Below are 24,271 nucleotides of genomic sequence, written 5' to 3' on the forward strand. Positions count from 1 at the left end.
TTTTACTCGCTATAATTTCGAAGTAAACTTATAACACATTGTTTATGACGACGTTATAAAGGTGTATGGCAAAATTCAGCTTTATGAGAATTTTTCCGTACCGGAGCCTAATTTTCGTCTAATTTTACTGGGCATAGCCCATGAGCTGTGTGATAAAGGAATGTGGCGATCCACTATCCATTAACGCACGGCAAAAAACTGGTTTATTTTTATTGTTGTAAAACTAGTATTTCGGCTATCGACAATACAATACTTGGCCTTTTCTACCTTCCCGACGTGCGCGTGCGCGGACGACGGGACGAGGGGTTACTGTTCGTCTCGCTATTGATGTTGTATCCATCGTTCGTAGCATGATTAAATATGATACTGGGTACACAACTGATATGTAAAATAATTCGAATTTATCTGTGGCCCCAAATACATGTAGGGGAAACCTGGGTAAGATGGGACATCCAACTTTAATTGTATATAAGAGGGTTAATACTTTATTTTATTGAAAAAACGAAGACCCTTTATTATGTCAAATTATATGTAGTTACTACATTTCTAAACAGTTTTGTTATATTATTATTAATTATACATACATTTTGAATAAACATGAAAGTTGATTTTTGTCCCATCATGGACCATGGCCGAGGTAAGATAGGTCCTTATTCATAATAAACATAATTAATTTAATATCATATAGGTAATTAAATGTTATTCAAGCTTAAAATCTTTGTTTTTATTTATTGTATAAATACATTTAACACACACACAATTAATGCACATTAACATTTATCAGGAAAATGCGAGGGAAAATGATAGTTATAGAATTAAGTTTCGTATCTTATGTCTAAATGATAATACCTATAAATATATTTGCTTATAAAACATTTACTTTAGTATACTAGGTATATTCATACAACAGAATAAACAAAAAGCCGAATTCAAAACTTTAAAAAAAAAATAATATCATGGGACATCTTGCCCCATTGTATTTTTCCCATCTTACCCCAAATAGTAATATTTTAATTTAACTTGTCTATTATTCTTAAAACAAGGGTAGGTACATTCTACCAAAGTCGCATTAATCTAAACCTAACAAGACTAGCCATTAAAAGTCATACCAGAGTAATTAAGAATAAACAATTATTTAATAGCTATTATTCATTATTTTGATGTTCGCAAAATATTACATCGCATATTGTCGTTATACTCAAAGCCATAAATAACACCGTGTCGCATAAATTATTTCTTGATATCAAATAATATTATTATAGTGTGAAAAACGTACTACATTTTTTGTTAAAACATTTTTTTCAAAAACTCAATAGTTTCCGAGATACAACGATGTCCCATCTTACCTCTAGTGCTCGTCTTACCCAGGTTTCCCCTAGTACTAATGTTTACCGCTTCTATAGTGAAATTACGATAGCTATTGGTTGCTGTTTATCATAGTTTAAGATAGAATTATCTAATATCTTAAACTCAACTATGTTGTATATTCAATATTATCACGATCATAGATAACACTATTTAATTATATCATATTTTTATTTGTATAAGTATTTTACTTTTAACGAATTGTAATATCGTTGAACTTCGTATACCAGATACGAGCTTATAGCTCAGATGGTATTCGTATCACTGTATCAGCTATTATTAATTTATTTTATTGTAATTATTTAATTCGTAATTGTTTTGGCTGAATAAATAAATGATAATATGTTTGAAATTTTTCCACCAGAGGCGCTACCTAAGTTATTAGTTCTACATACCTTTTTGTAACTATCTAATCAAAGAAGGCCATTTTATTCTGACTAGATGTGTAACCACTAACCAGTATAATATTATCTTTAATCGTGGTTCGTAGAGGTGGCAGTGGTAATCGTCTAAGGCTCGGGCCACACGATGCGTTTTTTCCGCGTTGGAAAATATGAATGCGGAAATTCCGCAATAGCCGTGTTCGACCACACGATGCGGAATTGCCGGATGCGAAATCAAAAATGTATTTATTTTTATAATATAAATAATACATCAATTGATTTATATAATTTATGTTTTAATTGAAAATCTAAAAATACTAAATACTAATATTATACCTACGTTATCATGACCAGCTGACATAGAACCAGTCAAACTTCTGCTTACGACAAGTACGGTCGATTTTGTTTCACTATGAGTGCTCTTTTAAATATTATTTGTGCTGCGGAAGCATCCGGTGAACTAGATGAAGACAATTTTGGGTACATCCACTCAATCAAAATAGAGAGAAGGATTATTTGTTCAAAAACTTTTACACTTCAATTCGAAAATTCCCTCAAAAGTTTTTTGAATATTATCGAATGTCGCTAACTTCTTTCGATGAGTTATTGGAAATAATTCGTCCTAGTTTAACAAAGCAGCATACTAATATGAGGAATCCAATATGTGTTGAGCAAAGACTTACAATTACTATAAGGAAAAAAATATATTTTTTTAAATTATCATAGATTAAAATATGTACTAATGTACTTACCTAATTTTATACACATCAAATATATTAATAATTAATATTTTATAAACAATCAGTAAATAATTAGAAGTAATAGTTTATTTGAGAAAACTGAAAACTAAAAACAGTATAAACAATTTATTTTACCTTTATTACTAAAAGTATAAAAAAAAATTAAAACCCTGTAGGAATGCTTATATATTTTTTATAGTAAAATAAAATAAACTGAAATGTATAAACCATATTTTAAATTTATTAAAAGTTAAAGTTAAATTATCTCAAAAAAAGAATTGTAAGTGTTTTTTATATGGACGAAATTGCATCAACTTGATTACGCATATTAATATCACTAAAAATTTAATACGCTGAACTTTGTATACCTACCTGTAATTTCTTACAATTACTAAAATATAAATATGGTTTGTACAGATACGTTATGAAAAGATGTATTCTTTTTTTATTAACTTCTAAGTACAAAAAAAAATGTATTAACTATTTATAAAACAAAAAAACTATAAATTGTAAAAGGAATATAAAATATAAATATTCTTACAAATATAGTTAATAACAAAAAAAAACTGTTTAACTTTCATAAACTTTTTAAAATAAATATAAATATCACTTTTTGAAAATACACTTAATTAACATATTTTAAATTTGTTGGTTACCATCATGGGGATTATGTGGAGGAAATTGTTGTGGCTTTGGTTGATAAAGTGGTGAGTTTTCAGAAGAAGGCTGTAGTTGAGAATATTGATTTGTAGGAATTGGTTCAGAATATATGTTATGGTGTAGAGTATCTATTGAACTTTGTGATTGAGATGCTTGTTGGTGTTGGTATGAGATTGGAGAAGACGAATTAAACGCATTTAAATACCCAGGATGAAAATATGGAGCATTATTCTGTTGATGAAATACTGTAGTTGGATAAGAATAATTAAGATTTTGTGGACGAGATTCATTTTGAAAAAATCAACCATAACAAAAAAGATAGAGAATAATATTTTTGAGGGAACGATATTGATTTTATATTTTATTGCTATTCGACCTTCAAAATAAACAAAAACATTTTGTAAATTGAAATTATGTTTAAATTGTTTTGAGACAATATTTAGACAAATGGGTATTAAAATCCATAAAATCCATAAAATATTATTCTTTATCTTTTTTGTCATGGGTTATTTTACTCTAAGATTACTTTAAAAACATAGAAAAAATGAATCTGCATAAATACGTTTTGTCTATGTTGCGCGTGGGCCAGAGAGAGAAAACAAATAGATAGTAATAGGAAATTCAAATGTAAATGATTAATTTTACAACTTATTATTATTATTACTATGGTACTATAAATTAATATACATTTAATGAATTAAAAAATGTTTGATTATAAATAGGTATTTAGTCATACTAGGCTAGTATTGTTCACAAAAATATTTATTTATGTAGGAGGTACCTACTTCACTTTCAAATGTATAATATTTTAATAATTAATTATCATGATATATATATTAATATTATAATAATTACAAATTGTATTTCAAATGCAAGTAATAAATAATATTATAATAGATATTATATGGGGTAAAAAAAAATATTATAATCTATAATACTAATGCTTTTAGTAGATGTGGACTTTAAGATGCAAAGGTGTTAATGATATTTTGATAATTTATAATTATATCTTTTTCACAAGTTATTCTCATTAATCATTGTAATCTCTCTTGTCCCATAATAAAACAAAGTTGATTCTTCACTATTTTCAGCTTGGAAAACACTCTTTCAGGACTAACACTAGTTACTTAGTCAATCCTATCTTTAACATTGTATAAACATTTGGGAATACAGATATTAAACCTTTATTTAAAAATATTTGAAAAATTGATTGTAAACTTCCCGAATTGTTTTTAATGTTTGATACAATATTTTCTGAATTATTATCATCTTCGTCACTTGCATCATCGATTTCTGGTTCAGATTCACTCCCAAATATTTCTTTACATTTTCTATGTAAGTTGTTTGGTAAAGCTTCTGATGTTATAAGAGTATTGAAAATTGGAACAAATTGTGAGTACTCTGAACATAAATATTTTTTATCGACAAACTTTCCATATATTTCTAAGAAGAACTTGAAACTATCTTTTGGTAAAGAATTAGGATCTTTATTTAGTTTATAAAATACTTTACTTGTAAGAAGTGATGGATCCTTAAGAACACCAATTGATTTATCACTGAAACGTTCAGATAGTTGTCTTTGTACTATGTCTATTGCAGAAAAATATGTGTTCACTTTTATGTTTTGAATTGGATCTAAAATAACTTCATCATCTGAAAGTTCACCAGACATTTTTCTTCTTACGTAAACGAGGAGTGGAAGTTGAATGAATTCTTCATTTCATCAGCTTTTTTTAAGACAAAAGTGTCTAATACAGCCAAATATGTACTCAAAACTATGTACAGTGCATATGAAAACGACATCCAACGTGTAGTTGTCACACGTTTAATTCGACGAATTTATTTCTTCTTATACCTTTCTTTTTGAAACTGTTCGTAATACATAACTCTAATTTTACTTGAATTAATTAGATCATATAATTTTTCTGAATTTCCAAACATATCCATTGCATTGACTCCTGAACTTACTACATCAGTTATCACCAAGTCTAATCGGTGTATCCAAAACCGTACATAAATAACGGGAGGATTTATTTCTTTGATTAAACTTTGAAGTCCATTATAATTACCCCTCATATTGGCAGCACCATCATACGATTGATAAACAAGATGATATTTTCAATCTAAGTTTAACGAATCACAAGTTTGTTTAAAGACATTCATTAATTCATGACCTGTTGTTATAGGTGTTTCCAGGACAGCTATTAGACGTTCATAAATACTACCAGAGTTTTGATCGATGTAACGAACAATAAACGACAATTGTTCTTTTCGAGATACATCAAATGTTGTATCAAGTGAAATACTAAAGAAAGGAGAATCCTTTATACTTTTAGATATGATTCCGACAATTTCATCTGATATACATAATACATTCTTTGAGTTCATTTTGTCTCCGCCATGATATGAAAGAACACTGAGGTTTATTATTTTTATTTTTGAAATTTGATATGTATATTGCCAAAATCTTTGAAATTTCCTCTCAATGAATCTGACCATTTTTCACGATGACCACGAAAAGCTAAAGAATGGCGGCTTAAAAACCATGTGATTTCGATAAGTTCTATTACTATTCCACAGTTACAGAGGACTTCAAATTTTTTTTTCTCGGTCAGTGTTGGAAGAATAGATAATACTTGATTTCTCAATTTAAATTTTAAAGATACATCTATATGATTTGATGATGTTTCATGAACTAAAATTGTATGTAATGCATTTTTCCATTTACTTACACCATTAATGATCCAGTTGTCTCTTTTTGTTCTACCAAATAACTGACAATGACAACCAAACATTTTATCTGTGGAAATAGAATATGATAACCAAACTCTATTAAAAAGTCCCATCATTTAATTTTTTTGTAAACCACGACTCTTGAAAACTCCTGTGCTCCTCATTTGTTGGATACATAAAAATATTATTTGTAGGTTGACAAGGCCCTTTTCGTACTATCATATCAGTAAATTCTAGTGTAATATTGAAAAAATTATGAAATTTAGCCGGATCATTTACATAAATCAAATTTGATTGTGTTGAAGTTGAAACACATAATGTTCCTGGAAGATTAATATTTTCTGAAATCAAAAAATATATTATGTTTTAAATTAATAAGCAAGCAACTGAATATTTGTATGATGGTTATAGTGTATTAATTTAGGTATAATTTAAAACTATTCGTAATACTTAATAATTTTAACAATACGTGATACAAATTATGTCAGTTGTTTGTATTTAATACATATAAAATAATAAAATATAAATATACTAATATGAATAAATACATATAATTATATGATAATTTACCAGTTGATGTAGATTGTTCATTTTAGTCATTAATTTTATTTAGAATAGAAGAACAAGGTTGATTATTTTCTACATTTTCAGTAATGTCATTACTACCTGTAGCACCTAAATGAAAATATTCAGATTTAAATTACAAAATTGTACCTATCAATATAATTGTATAATAATCTTACCAGTTGATGTAGATTGTTCATTTTGATCATCAATTCTATTTAGAATAAAAGAACAAGGTTGATTATTTTCTACATTTTCAGTATTGTCATTACTACCTGTAGAACCTAAATAAAAATATTAGAAAAAATATAGAAAATATAGAAAATTATATAAAGGAGGTACTAATTCCTATTATATTATTATCGATATCATTGATTTATAAATCTAGATAATTGTAAAAGTGTAAATATTTTTTTAAACTTATATTTATACTAATACTATTGCTAATACTTTATGCATAAAATACTATTTAAAAAAACAAAAATATATTTTTAGTATATTAATTTAATTTATTTTAAGTTTTTAAGCTTCTTATGTTTAATTTAATGTTATTTTTTCATTTTTTTAGATGTTTTAGTTTAAATTAAAATTCCAGCCCTACTATTATAAGTAAAGTACAAATTTGAAGGCTATTTAAAAATAAAAATACACCTACCTATACCTAAAATGAAATAAACATTTAAAAAATTGTAATGAAATATGTGATACCATTTAAAGTTTAGCATCTTAGTGTTTTAAAATATTTAAATGTTAAGAGTAAATTTTGTAGAACATACCTATTGGTATTTTAATTAATTAATGATACTCCAAATTTGACTATAAAGTACCTATCTATAAATTATAATATATTAAGAACAACATAATTATTTTAAGCTTACCAATTCTTTCTAATTTTCTTCTCTTAGTGAAAAATTCTTTGATTGAAGTATTATTTAAATTTCTTTTTGGTTTATGTGGTATAGGCGTCTTTAATCTACAGCTTTTCACATGTCTGTTCCAATTTGTAGGGTTCATGTCTCCTCTTTCACGTCCACAAATTTCGCAATTTTTCATTGTTCAGAAATCAACTTTAAAATATATAAAATTATGAAACAAACCACTAATATTAAATATTTGACTATTTGATTATTAGTATTAATATGCTATCGTAATATTGGCAATAACGTCTATTTTTTTTTAAATTGTATTTACGTTGTTTTTCTACGATAACAATAGAAGTCTTGTTCAGTCTTCTGTTGAAGTTTCAATAACGTAGTTACCTACTGTTAGTGTTTTGTCTTACAAATACAACAATTTTACAAGAAATTTAAAGTTAAAATCAAATATGAGTGACTGTAAGAAGTATTTAAGTGGTGCTCATTTCAGAATGACATCTGCTTTTAAGTGCAGTAAAATAACTGGATTTTTTCTATTGATTAAAGTGACGATAAACCAATTTCAAACGTTAGTCGTTACAGCAATAGATCATAGTATCTCAAATGAAAATATAAACAATGAAACTAATATCAATAGTGAGTACTTTTGAATATTAATTAGAATAATGAACACATTCATACAATAATATTAATTGTTTAAACACTTACATTTAAAAAAAAAAGATTTAAAATTTAAATAACTAAATATTATAATATATCTCCATAATAAACATTTTTAATAATTATGTCGGGTATTGTGGATGGTACACTCGTACACTTGATGACTTCATTGTTATAAATAATGCTTACATACCAGAAGAAGATAATGCTAATAGTATTGCATGTAAGTCATGTTAAGATCAAACTAATTTGCATATTGACTTAAAAGAAACTGTACAGACTGATCATTTAAACAATACTAATTTTTAAATATTATATAAAAAGATAAAATATGCACATTTTATGCATAATCCTGAATTTAAAGTATTTTAGGCTAGTAGATTAATTTTAACAACAAATATTAATAAAGATAAAAAGTATTGGGTCATTAATTTTCAACACTTATAAATAAATAATACCTGATGCAATATTAGAATCTAATAATTAGATATTAAATTAATATAATATGATTACCGATTAAAATAGGTATTAACATTCCTAAACTAAAATTTAATTAATAATATTACACCCACAAAAGAAAAAAAAACAAAATTAGATTCATATTTGAATATTTCTAATAACTTTTTCGATTTTTTGATTATTTAATAATGTTAAAATAGTCGATTATTTTTATCAAACGAATAAACGATTTTAATTTCGAGTGATTATGAAAATGTCTCGATTTGGTGCTAATCATTCGATTATCGAAATCATTCAATTATCGAAATCATTCAATTATGCCCATCACTTGTCTGTCTCACGCACGGTCACGAGTTCACGACCGTAATAATATAATATAAGACCACCGTGGTTTCACGAAAAAAAAGTACCATTTCCCACATGCGTAGACTCGGCTACGATTCGACGCCGGGCCGTCGAGCACGCTCCACGCTCTCTATCGGTACCCCAGCAGTACGACGACGGAGAACGTTCGGTTCACGTCGCCGCCGTTACTGCGTCACTGGTCGTGTTTACTCGTTACCACGACCATCGCCGACGTTCCAGCTGTTGTAGTAGTATAGGCGGTGCGGAGTGGATATGCGCAAGAATTACCGGATTTCGTCGAGCGCGGTACATTTTTTTCGTGAGACTATAAGTATAGACATACGCGGGCGAATCCCCCAGATCTCAAAACTCATTTATTTTGTTTAAAAACAATATTTTAGATTCTGAGAGAAGCGATGAATGTATTGATTTTACAATGATGCGAGTTTTTTTTAAATTTTTTTTATTTTTGTGTCTGTCATCACCTTTTAGGACAGTAAAAGTGCTTGGATTTTCTTCAACAGTAACTTTTCTGATAGGAAAGTGAATCTAGTTGGTACTTTGGGGGGCCAAAAGTAAAAATTTCCCAGTAGTTTTCAAAAGCGCTGTGAAAAACAAAAGAAAAATTAAGGAAAAACGGGAATTTTTACGCAAAATCTGTTTTCAAGAAAATCGATTTTGGTTTTTGGTGTAACTCTAACACAAATGACCGTAGGGACATGAAATTTCGACTGAATGTTTATATTAGCATTTTCTATACACCATAAAATTTTGAAAATATTTTGACTTATTTTGAGCTGTTTACGGATATTTTCAGTTTCCATTTTTTTTAGTTTTTTTTTCTATAATTATCAATAAAATTTTATCTGTTGGATAAAAAAGCTTGAAAATTTAATAAAAGGCTCCTAGGTTATTGTTTAAAAAGCAGATGAAAAAAATTAAAAATCTTTAATCACAGTTTTTATTTATAAGCATTTAAAGTTCAAATATTGACAAAATACTGAAAAATCACGAAAATTAGCAAATTATTTTGAGTTGAGAATTCATAAAATTTTTTTTTTTTTAAATCTAAGATTTGAAAATGTAATATAAGATTACTCATAAGTTTGCCTACCTTTATCAAAAAAAAAATGTCTACAAGAAACTTAAATTAAATTTTTATGAGCGTTTGAAATTCATATTTTTACAACATTTGATATTCACTTGATATTTCATGTAACGATTTTCTTATTTTATTGTAATTAAAAAACGAACGATTGTAGATTCTTGAAAATTTCATTGAATGTTTACATTAGCATTTTATATACACCATAAAATGTTGAAAATATTTTGACTCTTTTTGAGCTGTTTACGGACATTGTCAGTTTTCAATTTTTTTAGTTTTTTTTTCTATAAATATCAATAAAATTTTATTTGTTGGGTAAAAAAGCATGAATATTTAATATAAGGCTCCTGATATATCGTTCTAATAGCAGTTGAAAAATATTAAAAATTCATAAGCACAATTTTTTTTTAAAAGCATTTAAAGTTCAAATTTTGACAACATTTATCAAATTTATAATTTCTTAATTATTTTGTAGTTAAAAATGTATAAAATTGACCTAAATGGAATCTACATCCCTTTATTTTTACCGATGGCCACGTTTTTCGTATTGCAAAATGAATAGCCTCTTCAAAATCTGCGAAAACAACTTGTGGGTCAATGTAATCACACAATGCTGAAAAAGCTTTTCCGTAGGTAACCGAGGTTTTATTAGGCAAAAAACAGTAAATCAGGGAAAGATAGTATCCGTTATGTAAAACATGGATGGTAAACATTTGGTAAAAAAATTTTGGACAACACTTAAACGTGCCATCAACATAAATACTACGGCTTTTCTTGAGAATGTTCAAGTTGGTGTTACATGTAAGAATAACAATATTTGATGCTGTATCATTATGAAATAAAAAATTCTCGCCTGTCAAAGTCTTAATACCAATTTTATCTAAAGCATCCTGCGCTTCTCCTCTGTCGATTTAGGTAATTTTGGTAGTAATTTTGAACGTGCATAATATACTGTCTTACGAATAGCATTGACATCTTGTGTGGTCAAAACATGTAAATCATTAGGTACAAGTTCACTTCAGAGAAGTTTCGCGGGCCTTTCGTGCAAATTTTCTTGCACTTTACGCTTTAAGCTATTGTTAATCTCCCCCCTCCTTAAAACACTGACATCTAATTACTCGTGGTCATGGTCCAGATGTTCATCGTACCTTTCACCAATACTGTTTTGCTTAAAATAAGCCTTACAGCTACGTGTTGTACATTTCCAACGCTCCGCGTCGTCGGCGAGTTTTTTGTGAAAAGAAAACCAAAAATGTTCTATACATTTTTTTTCACGGATTTCACTTGACATCTCTGAGCATACACACAACGGCGGCGGATATCGTGAACAGACTGAAGTTCAAACAAATTGCACAAGCTGACACGATTGTGTGCCATAGCCATTATCTTATATCGCATAATCGGCAGTGTTGGGAAAGTTCCTTTTAAAAAGGAACTCGTTCCCGTTCCTCGTTCCTACTGTAAGGAAGGAACTCGTTCCCGTTCCTCTTTCCTGTCCCGAAAAAAGAACGCGTTCCCGTTCCTTTTTAAAAAGGAACGCGTTCCCGTTCCTTCATGTTCCTTTTTTTGCAATTTGAGTGGTGGTCAATGGTGTATTTTGCGAACAATTTTTAAGTCAGAAATAATCGAACCGAGAGAGTTAACCGATTATTTCTGACTTAAAAATTTTTCGCAAAAAACACCATTGACCACCACTGAAATCGGTTAACTCACTCCTTTCTAGGAGCACCGATTTTTAACAAAAATGATTTGTCTTAGATTTTTTTTGTTATAATTCAAAAGTTGTATAGCGTAGACTTGAAACTTTATATATATACATTCATATTGCATAATTGCATAATATTATACATGTATATTACTATAGTAGTATAGTATACAGTGTATAGTGTGTACTATACACGATACACCACACATAGAGATATGCTATAGGTTATAGGCTTATAGCCCATAGGAGTATAGGACATAGTATGATACAACAATCTGTTTTTTTTTTTTAATTCAATTTATTTGAAAAAATATTTTTATACTGACATTTTGTTTTGTTTGAGAAGAACTAATTTGGCGCGCGGAACCGGAAACGACCCGGAACACGACACGTAGTCGACCGACGGCATCGCGGCTCAGTTTTGGCGCGGAAACACACTATATGCGCTTCATAAAATATACTGTGGCATTCAACGTGTTAACATTTTTTCATTATTTGAGGAACGGAAATTTTCGTTCAAGTTCCTTCAAAATAGGAACTCGTTCCCGTTCCTCGTTCCTATATTTTAAATGGAACGCGTTCCGAGCTTCGTTCCTATAAAAGGAACGCGTTCCTTCCCAACACTGATAATCGGTCGATATTTCCAATTAGCCATGAACACATATGCTATAGATTAGATATCGATGATATACGAGTTATATATACACGACGAAATAATACACACAAGCTTTGGCGATTATGATAGACGTAGCATATAACTATTTATAGGTACTTTATAAGAATTTTCCACTTTGCCCGTAACATATAATTAATTTCAGTATACAAAAACTGTATACGGTTACAAAATATAAAGAAAATATAAAAATATAAAAATATTGTAAAATCGTCTCTTAAAATGTGCACGATTCCGTGCACTTTTTTCGACGGGAGCCGTTTGGTAATTTACCTGTTCGTAAAACCTTTTTCGACGGGAGCCGTTTGGGTATTGACCTGTTCGTAAAACCTTTTTTGACGGGAGCTGTTTGGGAATAATAAACAATAGACGGGAGCCGTTTGGGTATTGACGATTATTTTTTCCATTTTTTAACCCTACATTAAAAATAAGCTGGTAAGTGGATTTCACTCTGCTGTACAGTAGGTTACAAGTAGGTCAATGTATAATGGATTGTATTAAACTTGAATTCAATGATATATAATATCAGTGTATAAGAAAAACGATTCTGAGCGGAGACGGTTTGTCAGTTTATGCCTGTTAGTTGAATTAATATTATGATATTATTATTTTTTAATCGTTGTTATGGTGATAAACAAAGCGTTAGAAATTAAAATCGGTAGCTTTTTCCGTGGCATTAAATAACTATTCAGAAAATCGAAAAATTACCTCTTTAAAGTACCATTTTGATCCAATTCGCTAAAAAATTCGAAGCATTCCTTCTGATAGAAATTTTGTATACAGAATAAAATTATAAATAAATACATATACCATTGTAAAACCACTATCTTCCTCGCTCCGCTCAGAATATAAAAAACCCCTGACACATTTTATATTATCAAATATTTTTTTATTTTTAATTCACAATTTCAAATATAAGATTTTTTATACTTCACAAGTTTTCAAAAGTCCACGAACTCCGGTCCAAGATGACGGAACGGGAACACCACTTATAACTTATATGGGAGCCCGCGGTAGAATATATTCTGATGATGTACGATATACCTACAGTATGTCTCAGAGGCCAGAAGTCCCGTATCACCCTTAGTATCTCCGTGGAAAATCAATATATTTATATTCAGTTTTTTCACAGTCATAAGTATGGAAATTTTGATTGAATAGCATAATATTCGATTTTTTTTCAAAAATTCAAAAATTATCAGTTTCTTTTTAGGCAAGTAAGTTTTTTAAATTTCCAAGATAGCTATTTTGTTGATCGTATTTTTTAAAGCAGTTTAAAAAAACAAAATTTTAAAATTTAATGAAAATCGCCCAAGTTGGACCTAATTATTATTTTTAATTTTAGCCCGAAAATCAGCGTAATTGTAATAATTAACATACGAATCATATTTTGCTATTGCCGTATGTTTAGGTAACATAACTATTATTCTTAGAAATTCAAAATAATAATTAGCTCTAACTTGGGCAATTTTCATTACATTTTAGTTTTTTTTTTTTTAACTGTTTTATAAAATACGATTTATGTTGTCAAAAAATGTTGTTGGTTACTCATTTTTACTGCTTCTAAAGGTGACGTAAAAAAATGGTATCATTGTAAGACCAATACATTCAATCTATTCATCTATCCGCTCAGAATTTAAAATGCAAATTATTATCTACAACCATTAATTTGATTCAAACGAAGAAATGTGTATAAGCAGTATAATGATATTATTTTATATATATATAAATAGGCATAGGCATAAATCATAATTAAGGTTCAAAAATAGTTCAAGAATATAATACTAGAGAATACTAAGAAAAAACAAAGAATACAAGAAAAAAAATGTATAGTGGCTTGAAACACAGCTGATTATTAGTTTTCAGTTGCTGAGTTGCCTCATCCCGTACCTATCCAATATTATATTCCATGATGTATTATTAATTTTACAAACACATCTACTTTGACTCTCCGTGGCCTTACCATATTTTATAATTTCGATTTTCGAGGTAGGAACTTATTTATTTGGTAGGTATAGGTGCGTACAATTACAGACATCGTCCGATCGACATTCAACTGTTCTAACCAACAATGAGTACACCGGTATTTAAACCTGTGACCCACGTCATTTTTGATTTGGATGGAACTCTATTAGGTAAGTTTATATGCGTATGTGTTGTAATATAATTAATTTCTAGTAATAATGTATACGTACCTACATTTAATTACTAACACAGAAGAAATAAATATTAGGTTTTTTTTTTCTTAAATAGTAATTAATTGCAAATCAAAATTTATTAAGTAACTAAAAAAAGTATTTAATTGACCATATACATCTTATGTACATTTAAATTATCAATTAAATAATTTTTTTTGTGTAATATACTATATATATCTAAAGTACCTATGTACTATGTACTTATATTATTACCTGCGCGTTTAGATACGGAGCAGATTCATAAAAAAACTTACTTGAAAATCGCCAGTGATTGTGGTAAAGAATTTCCCGATGATTTACGTTTACAAATCCTCGGAAAACAAGAAATGGATGTCGCTAATTTGATAGTCAGCACATTGCAACTGAATTTTACACCCGAAGAATTATTAGAAAAAGCTCGTATCATAGAAGAAAATGAACTAAAAAACGTAAAACTTATGAACGGTAAGTAGGTATAGGTTACTTTTAGCCTGAAAGTAACCTATAATAATATATTTTAAATTGGTACGTTTCGATTGTCGTCGACGGTAAACTGTTTTCTGGAGAAGATAATATTTAATTAAGCTATAAATAGACAAAAACCAAAACCGATATTGAATTGTCCATAAATGAATAATGATTAATATAATACATTAATAGGTAATTATATTATAATTTAATTATTGTTATAATATTTAGAAACAAATTAGAGATTAAAGGAATAAAAAAAAGTATTTGAATACTTTTACTCAAATACTTTATAACACTGCTTTTATGTAGGTGCCTAGTAATCTTTAATATATTAATGTATGAATATTTTTTTTATCTTAATATAGTATCTATAGTAAGTTTAGTGATCTTCAATAGTCGAATCTCAAAGTTTGAAATACAAAATAGGTACCTATTAAATTAGCATTAATCTATAAATAAATTTTAAAGACTTACTTCTAAAATATGACAGTAATATTTTATACTATTATGTATAGGTATGTTATATTATGTACACAGTTTACAACTAATGTAAAAGCATGTACCTATATAATATGTTTTTTTTTTTAAATAATAAATTAATACCTTACTATGAAAAATATAAACCATTCAAAATTCCAAACATTATATCAATAAGTAATGATTTAATGCTTTAATATATTAAATAGGTGCAGTGGTGATAATGTGCATAACTGAATAAATAACTTTATTTAGTCAATGCATTGTGTATATAATTAATATACTATAATAACATAATATAATCATTGTTTATATAATATAATATAATATAATATATCATTGTTTCCCAACTTACAACAAGGCTCTTAAACTAATAAGAAAACTACCTTCATTATAAGACAAAACAAATATATACAAAAATAATTTTAGTCCTAAATTTATTAAAAATTCTCATGTTATATTTGATATTATGTTGATATAGGTATAATAATAATGTGAAGTTTAATTGGTATCGTAGAACATATAGGATATTACAATAGATGTATATATATAATAAATTATATTTTTATTAACTTTCGTATTATTTTATTACGATTGTGGAAAATGTTATAACTTATAATCATATTATAATATACATTTTTTTATATATTATTTTTATTTAAAAATCATCTTTATATTTAACAAAACTAGTTATTATCCATTATTCGAATAATGAATAATAACGAACTGATACTGATCAGTATTGAATTATATACAAATTAAACGATAAAATTGCTTATAGGTAGTAAAAATGTTTAAACTATACTATATTATGCCATACTTAATTTTTTTTTAGTAGTAGATCTACTAGGGTCCTGTATACAAAATTATCGCGTACATAAATTTGTGGGACACGATAACCAATAAGTTGGGAAACACTGGGCTATATGCCTATATAATGTGATATACTATATAGTATACTATAGATATACTATACTTTAATAGTTCCATACTAGATAATAATTTATATCGTTTTATGATAAACGTTATATCGATTTTTATACACTAAATTGAAATGTAGCACTGACCATTTAAAAATGGTACACGGGCCGGATGCGGCGCACGAGCCGCCAGTTGCCCATCCCTATATATGATATAGGAAGTCAAACCTTAGGGCTTAGATTACATTCTAGAAACATCACCATGTTGGTGGGGTAATTTTTTACCTCATATAAAAATGAATGAATATTTTCATAAAACATTTTACATAAATCATTTAATTTATAAAGAAAATTTATTTCTGAACTTTTATATACATATTCCAACATTCATAGGACATAATTTTAAGGTATTAAACTATCGGAAGTATACTCCAAAGTCTAAATAATATTATGCTGATTTTTCCGAGTCTGTATTAAGATTAGAAACTTAATAACAGAATAATATAATTTTTAACGAAATATTCGTCACTACTTCTATCAACATTAGAAACGTGGACAGTTTTTTCAAGTACTTATAGTTAAATTCTTTTTTTTTCAAGAGTATGTATCCATGTTGAATATAAATTATGATCACGAAACAATGTGTAAGTAGATACGTATAACAAACGCTTGCCAAGTCAGGGATCGGCATGTAAACTTCCCTGATTTTTAATTTTTAGAAATGTATTAACTGATAGCGGTATAACAAGTTGAATCCAGAAAAATTTCGGTGTGAACAGCGCCACAAAAAATCATTTTCATTTTCATTTAGTGAGATAGATCTCCGAAACCAGAGAGCAGATTTCGTTGTTTGGGGTCTTGTTAGAACCACATTGGTTAGGAGAAGTGCAGTGAAGATTTTCAGAACTTTATCTTTAATAGTTAATTCACTAAAGACCATTATTTTGAACAGCGTTTTTTGAAGTTTTTCAGCTTGACAGCTTTGTAGTGAATTAACGATTGAAGATAAAGTTCTGAAAATCTTCACTGCACTTCTCCTAGCCAATGTGAATCTAACAAGACCCCAAAAACAAAATCCGTTCTCCAGTTTCAGAAATCTACCGCGCTAAATGAAAATCTAGCGAAAAATAACTTTTTGAAAAATTAAATAATTTTTTAAAAAAATTTTAATTCTTAATAAACTTTAATAACTTTAATAACTTTAATATTTACTTGATAATCCCTTTTTAATGAGTTATCAACCAACTTTCTAGCTATCATAGTTTAGGAGAAAAGTTAAAAAATTAAAGTGTTGAGACTGTTTACGCCGAGGTTCACGCCAACGCTTTTATGGATTCAAGTGGTTATACCGCTTGGGTGTGATATCAAAGCTATCTCATTAATATTTTATATTAAAGCTAGCTAAATTGCCCACTACTCATCATTACTGAGTTACATTTTTATTATTTTCCTATTCAAGACAAAATCTTGAAGTTTTCAAAATTCAAACTTTTTTCATTTCAATTACCTACCATAATTACTTGATTAAAAATCAAGAAAGTAAAAGTGTGCATAAATTAATATCAAGCACCTATATATAACATATTTTTTATAAATAGTTACCTGCCTACTCTATAAAATCAATTAATCAAACCATATTTGAAAAAAATTGTAGATTGGTAAGAATATGTATGAATCTCTATACTTCTCTCTCCTCCCACCAAACAATAATTTATTTTAAATTTTAAGCAATGTTAAAATATTTTACGTGGTTATAATTATAATTATTATTATATGTTAACAATTTAGGAGTCGAAGATCTCTTGAAACATCTCTGTCAACACAAGATACCGATAGCGATTGCAACGAGTAGTTCAGAGGAGGGTTTCCGCATGAAGACAAATCATTTAAAGAATATATTCTCTATGTTTCACCACGTGGTCACCGGTTCTTCGGATCCGGAAGTAAAAAATGGTAAACCAGCACCAGACATCTTCAAAATATGTGCTTCCAGGTTTCCAGGGAGCCCAGCAAACTGCAAGGTAATTTATTTATTTATGTATCTTAACAGACAAACTAAGATTTAGAAAATTAAAAATTTGTAAATAGTAACAATAAAAAAAGGTGGGCAAGTGGGTTTCGCTGTGCTGTAGGTACATTAGGTTACAAGTGAGTCATTGTAATTGATGGTATTAAATATGAATTCAACGATATAATATCATTGTATAAGAAAAACGATTCTGAGCGAAGTCGGTTAGACAGCCTATGATATTACTAAGTATACTTTGTAGATATTATTGTGAATAAAGTAATTTATTTATAACCTACTTAAGTAGAACCTTGTTTTAAATTTTCAATTCTTAGCTATAAAAGCTGAACATTTTATAAATTGTTAACTACAAAATAATTGTTAAATTTTTAATTTGATAAATTTTGTCAAAAATCGAACTTTAAATGTTTATAAAAACAAATTGTGCTTATGTATTTTTATATTTTTTTACTGCTATTGTATTGATATATCAGGAGCTTTGTATTAAATTTTCACACTTTTTAGCCCAACAAATAAAATTATATAGATATTTATAAAAAAAAAACTAAAATAATTTAAATTTGAAATTGTCCGTAAACAGCTCAAAAAAAGTCAAAATATTTTCAACATTTTATGGTATATAGGAAATGGGAATATAAACAGTCAGTGAAATTTTCATGTATCTACGATTATTCGTTTTTAAATTACAACAAAATAAGAAAATCGCTACACGAGATTGTGAGTGAATATTCATTTTGTAAAAATATGAACTTCAAACGCACATAAGTGACTTTCTTGTAGATACTTTTTTTTTTTGATAAAGGTAGTAAAACTTATGAGAAATTTTGTGTTACATTTTAAAATCTTAGATTTAAAAAGAAAAATTTTTATGAATTTCTAACTCAAAATAATTTTGCACATTTTCGTGATATTTAAGTGTTTTGTCAACATTTGAACTTTAAATGCTTATAAAAAAATTGTGACTATACATTTTTAATATTTTTAAACGTCATTATAACAATATGTTAAGAGCCTATTGTATTAAATTTTCGAGCTTTTTCACCCAACAGATAAAATTGTATTGACATTCATAGAAAAAAAAAACTAAAAATTGGAAACTGAAAATATCTGTAAACAGTTCAAAACAAATCAAAATATTTTGAAAATGTTATCGTGTATAGAAAATTATAATATAAACAACCACTGAAAATTGAATGTATCTACGGTCATTTGCTTTAGAGTTACACCAAAAACCAAAATCGATTTTGTTAAAAACCGATTTTCGGTAAAAATTCCCGGTTTACCTTAATTTTTATTTTATTTTCCTTGGCGCTTTTGAAAATTACTGGAATTTTGACCTCCCCAATGCACCAACTAGATTCACTTTCCCATCAAACAAGATACTGAAGTTGAAAATCAAAGCGGTATTTCAACTACTTATCTTTAAAAAAGACACACAAAAAAAATTTAATAAAAACACACATTGTAAAATTAATACATTCGTCGCTCCTTTAAGAACCTAAAAGTATGAAAATTACATTGAAATAATGTAATAAATAATAATAGTAATATTAACAACACTTATTATAACAGTAATAATAATAAGCACGTCATGCCGTTTTTTTAGCTTAAGTACCTACTTCCAACCGAAATAACTTCGTATTCTGTTATAATTCAGGAAACAAAAACGTATCATTTGTAGGAATCATTAATCATTTAATAATCGCTATAATATATAAGTAGATTATAGATTATAAGTTTACCTACATATGTTATATTATGATATGGTACCATAAACTATTCATTATGCTGCCGGTAGATATATCAAACACCTACACCATACTATGTTATTTTAGATTCTGAGCGGAGCGATGACACATAATGTAAAGCAGAGCGTTATACACGTGTTAATTTTAAGTTAATATCACATACAATGATTTCTTACAAAGAATACCACTAATGGAAAATCAAATTTTAATATTCTGTATAACATTTTTGTGCAACACCTTATTTTTACGCGTATTGGAACTGATTATTGTCTGATAATATTAATAATCCAACATTGAAAATGATGACCACTCTAATAATATACACGCATGTTTGATATGTTGTAATATAGTGCCTGGTGTTCGAAGACTCACCTAACGGTGTGACTGCGGCTTTAGCGGCCGGCATGCAAGTGATTATGGTACCCGATCGCATGTTACCAAGAGAATTTACCGCTAACGCTACATACGTTTTGGACTCCCTGGAAGATTTCTGTCCGGAAATGTTTTCTTTGCCACCACGTGATTCCTCGGGTTCACGCTCTTCATAAGTGGAGAATCGTCTTCGAAATCGATACCTGCATCATATCCACTATACAATTTTATAAAATAAAAATATATAACTAATTTGGCCGGCATTTATTTATTTGGCTGGTGTGGATAGAAGATAACGTAACTTAAAAGTTAAAGTATTTAAATACCCGCGTGTGTTGTCACCGTCATACAAACGTACCTACGACACAGAAAATGTTTCGTTTTTGAGTATTTTTGGTACTTAGTATAACCTTTAATAATAGAGCGAATGACATATAACCGAACTTAAAGGTATAAGAACATTATCTGTCTTAACTTTTAACATGGGTTTTTGGTGATATTTTAATTTTTATGCAAGTTATGAATATGGGTATATAAAATATTACAATTTAAAAATTTATCTGTTGCTTAAAAAATAAAATATCGTAAAAAAATAAAATGAAAACAAGGATAAAGTTCTTACTCTACATTTTTATAATAGATCAATTCACTGTATTATTAAATGTTACTCCACTAAATTGGTACTTCTGATCACAATTTTTTTATGTTGTACGTTTATAAGGTCAAGCCAATATATGCGTGGCGTCCTCTGAAAAATACCAAAAATAGATATGCGAAACTTACGTGTGTTACACAACGAGAAACTTGTGAGCTGTTTTTTAAGGCCCATGCCTCAAACCAAATTCTGGTGGATATGTGTCCAGAGTGGTCGGATTGCGTAAGACTGCATATTACCTATATAATCATGTGTATTATACATTAGTGAGTTTGAAGTAATAAACTAATAACTAATAAAAAATGTATTAGGTACATCTAACTTACCGCGGGACAATGCATAAAAGCGTAGGTTATAGAGTAATACTAGCAATGGCCCATGATATAACTAATTTACTAACAGTTAGTGTGTACCTATTATACTTCTAAGTTCTAGCAATCTAGCCTATATATATTATATACAAGTAGTAGTGACTAACTACTATACAATTATGGGTTCGATAAGGTGTTCATAAGAAAAGAACACTGTTTTTTTTTTCGTGAGGGAATAGAGTAGCTTGAATTTTTCAAAAAAATTCGGCGTTTATTGTTAATTGCCGTTCTATCTGTATTCAACATTACGATTACGGCGGTAAACGAGATATTCTTAATTTATATTTGTTTGTATTTCTGTTTCATGTTTTTCATTGGAAATCTTACGCCAAAAACAAGTACTGGCGTGCCGCCTTATAGGTGGCTGCCTATTTTGCTACCGCATTGTGCCAGCCCTGAGTAGTATTATTATATACTATTATTACACAAGTTCGGAGTAAGAAAAATATTAATACGTAATTTATTCAATGATTTTTACGTGTGGATGTGACAACTTATGGCCTCGTATTTATTAGTATATTTTTACAATTTTTTTATATACGATAGTTGAAATACTTGAATGATATTTTTAACATGTTAACCTTTTTGTTTTTTTTTTGGTGGACATTTATATAATTATATATGATGTTTATTATCAGTCATTACCTACGGGCTACGATACATCGTCTAAAACATTATTATGTTATAATAACTTAGAATTAGTTATAGGTATGTCGCAAAACAGCGAAACGTCATTAAATTATTGGGATCTCCTGGATGCTTAATGCGAAATTACATTAGTATAAGGTGTAAAATTATGGACGTAGCTAGACCATAACAATTGTAATAATCCCTGTAATTACTTATTTCCGCCAGAATAGTATATTATCCGTAATCGCCATATCGCGGTTAGGTTAGGTTAGGTTAGGTTATACCTAACCTAATATTTGGTCGTTTCTGTCAAAAAATAAAGTTTTTATTCCGCTTTTGCCAAAGCCCGTTTTTATCAAAAACTTTTTAAAATCAACTATTTTTAGGAAACGTACCTATGTCAAAAATCTAGATGTGCATATGATAATCAATTTTCACGTAATTGATTTTTTAATAATTTGTTGATATAAGTACAAATTATAATCTTATAGAAATAATAAATTATAACCGCACACCAATGCGTAATTATTAAAACATTAATATTTGGTTGATCCCAATTCTCAATAACCCATACGTATATAGTTATAGGTAAAATGTACAGTCATATTTTGATAGTAAACAGTTCACAGCTTCTGCATCAAAATCGGACACACCTTCCTCACACACTCATTACTCATATACTTCATTATTAAAGACCCTCGGCCAATATGTGACACATGCCGCAAAGCGTTAATTAAAACGGTTTTTTCTAAAATATAAATAGTAAATACCTATTACAAAAAAGTAAAAATTCCCTTAATTGAAATCAAATATTTTAAATTTGTATGTTTATTGTTTTATTTATATTTTATATGTTACATTTTTAATTATTATACCATTTATACCGAAAACCTAAATATGTATATCCAGTTTTAAGTACAGTTTAATATTTTATTTTGAGATTTTAGCGACATTTCTATGGATTATGCTTCATAAAACAAAATTCACAGTTGACAAAAATCCTTAGTATAAACTCTATATTCACCTAAATAGGTAGCAACAATGATAAATATACTTAGCGTTACGTAAATAACACTAATCTGTAGTGTATACTATATTGCGTATGATCCATTTGGCCAACTAATAGTCACTAAGCACAAGTTAAAGTCTTAAAGGTAAAATAATTATAGGTTCTCCGACATGCGATGTGTTTCATATTTAATGTGTACCTATGATTTGAATATAATACAGAATACTTAAAAAACTGCTACAATATGCATCCTCACAATTAGATTTTTTTCGTAACTTTAAGACTTAGGCAAACGATTGTCAGCGCCATTGTTGGATAATTATAGTTTTATAATTAATTTGTTTTAAAATTAAAACATATTTTAGTCCCCGTATAAATTCAGAGTATCAATTAAAATGCATAATGAAGTCAAGGTAATAATTTAAAATAAATAAATGATCGCGTGTGCCCGGTGTGTGTCAAAGTAGATTATAAAACTGAACTGAAAAATAAATAATTTTTTCATATTTATAATTATTAAAAATGAATACTTTCATTAGAGATTAGAATGAAAATAACGTATGAACCTACGTGTTTATTGTGCACAATACACGTTTATGTAACATTGTAAGTTCTAACCAAGTATTATATATATATATACATATTCGTGGCAAGATGTTTAATATTGGTTATTGTGATATGTATTATAAATTATAAGTTTGATAAGATATTTAACACACGTCCCCGTCTGCGACTGTGAATCCCAATCACACACCATGATGCGATTAATTAATATTACATTAAAAATCGTTGTGAATTAAATATTTAAAACCATACACGCGACTGTATGCCTACACTAAGTATACCTATTACGTGCCTGCTGTATATTTATGACGAATATTATACCTAATATTATATTATGTATTATTATGTATAACGTCAAACAATACATAGACGAGGCTACGGCAGGTAATATTGTTTAAATGTTTTATTCAGCAATGAGATGATCCCCTTTCAGACATTATTATATTATACAGATTCAAAAGTAACATAATAATATAAAGATACAGTTTGGCCTATAGAAACACAATACGTTGTTATTAAACGTTAATGATAATTCATCAGCCGCGGATTACATTTTAATTGATATTTAGGAACACATATTA

At 28.2% G+C, this 24,271-nt stretch overlaps 1 protein-coding gene across 1 annotated transcript; it reads left to right on the forward strand.

Moving 5' to 3' along the window:
• Window positions 1-9,003: 9,003 nt before the first annotated feature.
• Window positions 9,004-20,663, forward strand: LOC132951242 (pseudouridine-5'-phosphatase-like). The gene is made up of 5 exons (XM_061023026.1): window positions 9,004-9,090; window positions 14,280-14,402; window positions 14,691-14,909; window positions 18,101-18,333; window positions 20,440-20,663. Exons 2-5 carry the CDS (start codon window positions 14,339-14,341, stop codon window positions 20,635-20,637), a joined length of 714 nt encoding a protein of 237 aa, XP_060879009.1. The 5' UTR covers window positions 9,004-9,090; window positions 14,280-14,338; the 3' UTR covers window positions 20,638-20,663.
• The last annotated feature ends 3,608 nt before the right edge of the window (window positions 20,664-24,271 follow it).

The sequence above is a fragment of the Metopolophium dirhodum genome, chromosome 8 (assembly GCF_019925205.1).
Source record: "Metopolophium dirhodum isolate CAU chromosome 8, ASM1992520v1, whole genome shotgun sequence".
In the NCBI taxonomy this organism is placed as follows: Eukaryota; Metazoa; Arthropoda; class Insecta; order Hemiptera; family Aphididae; genus Metopolophium; species Metopolophium dirhodum.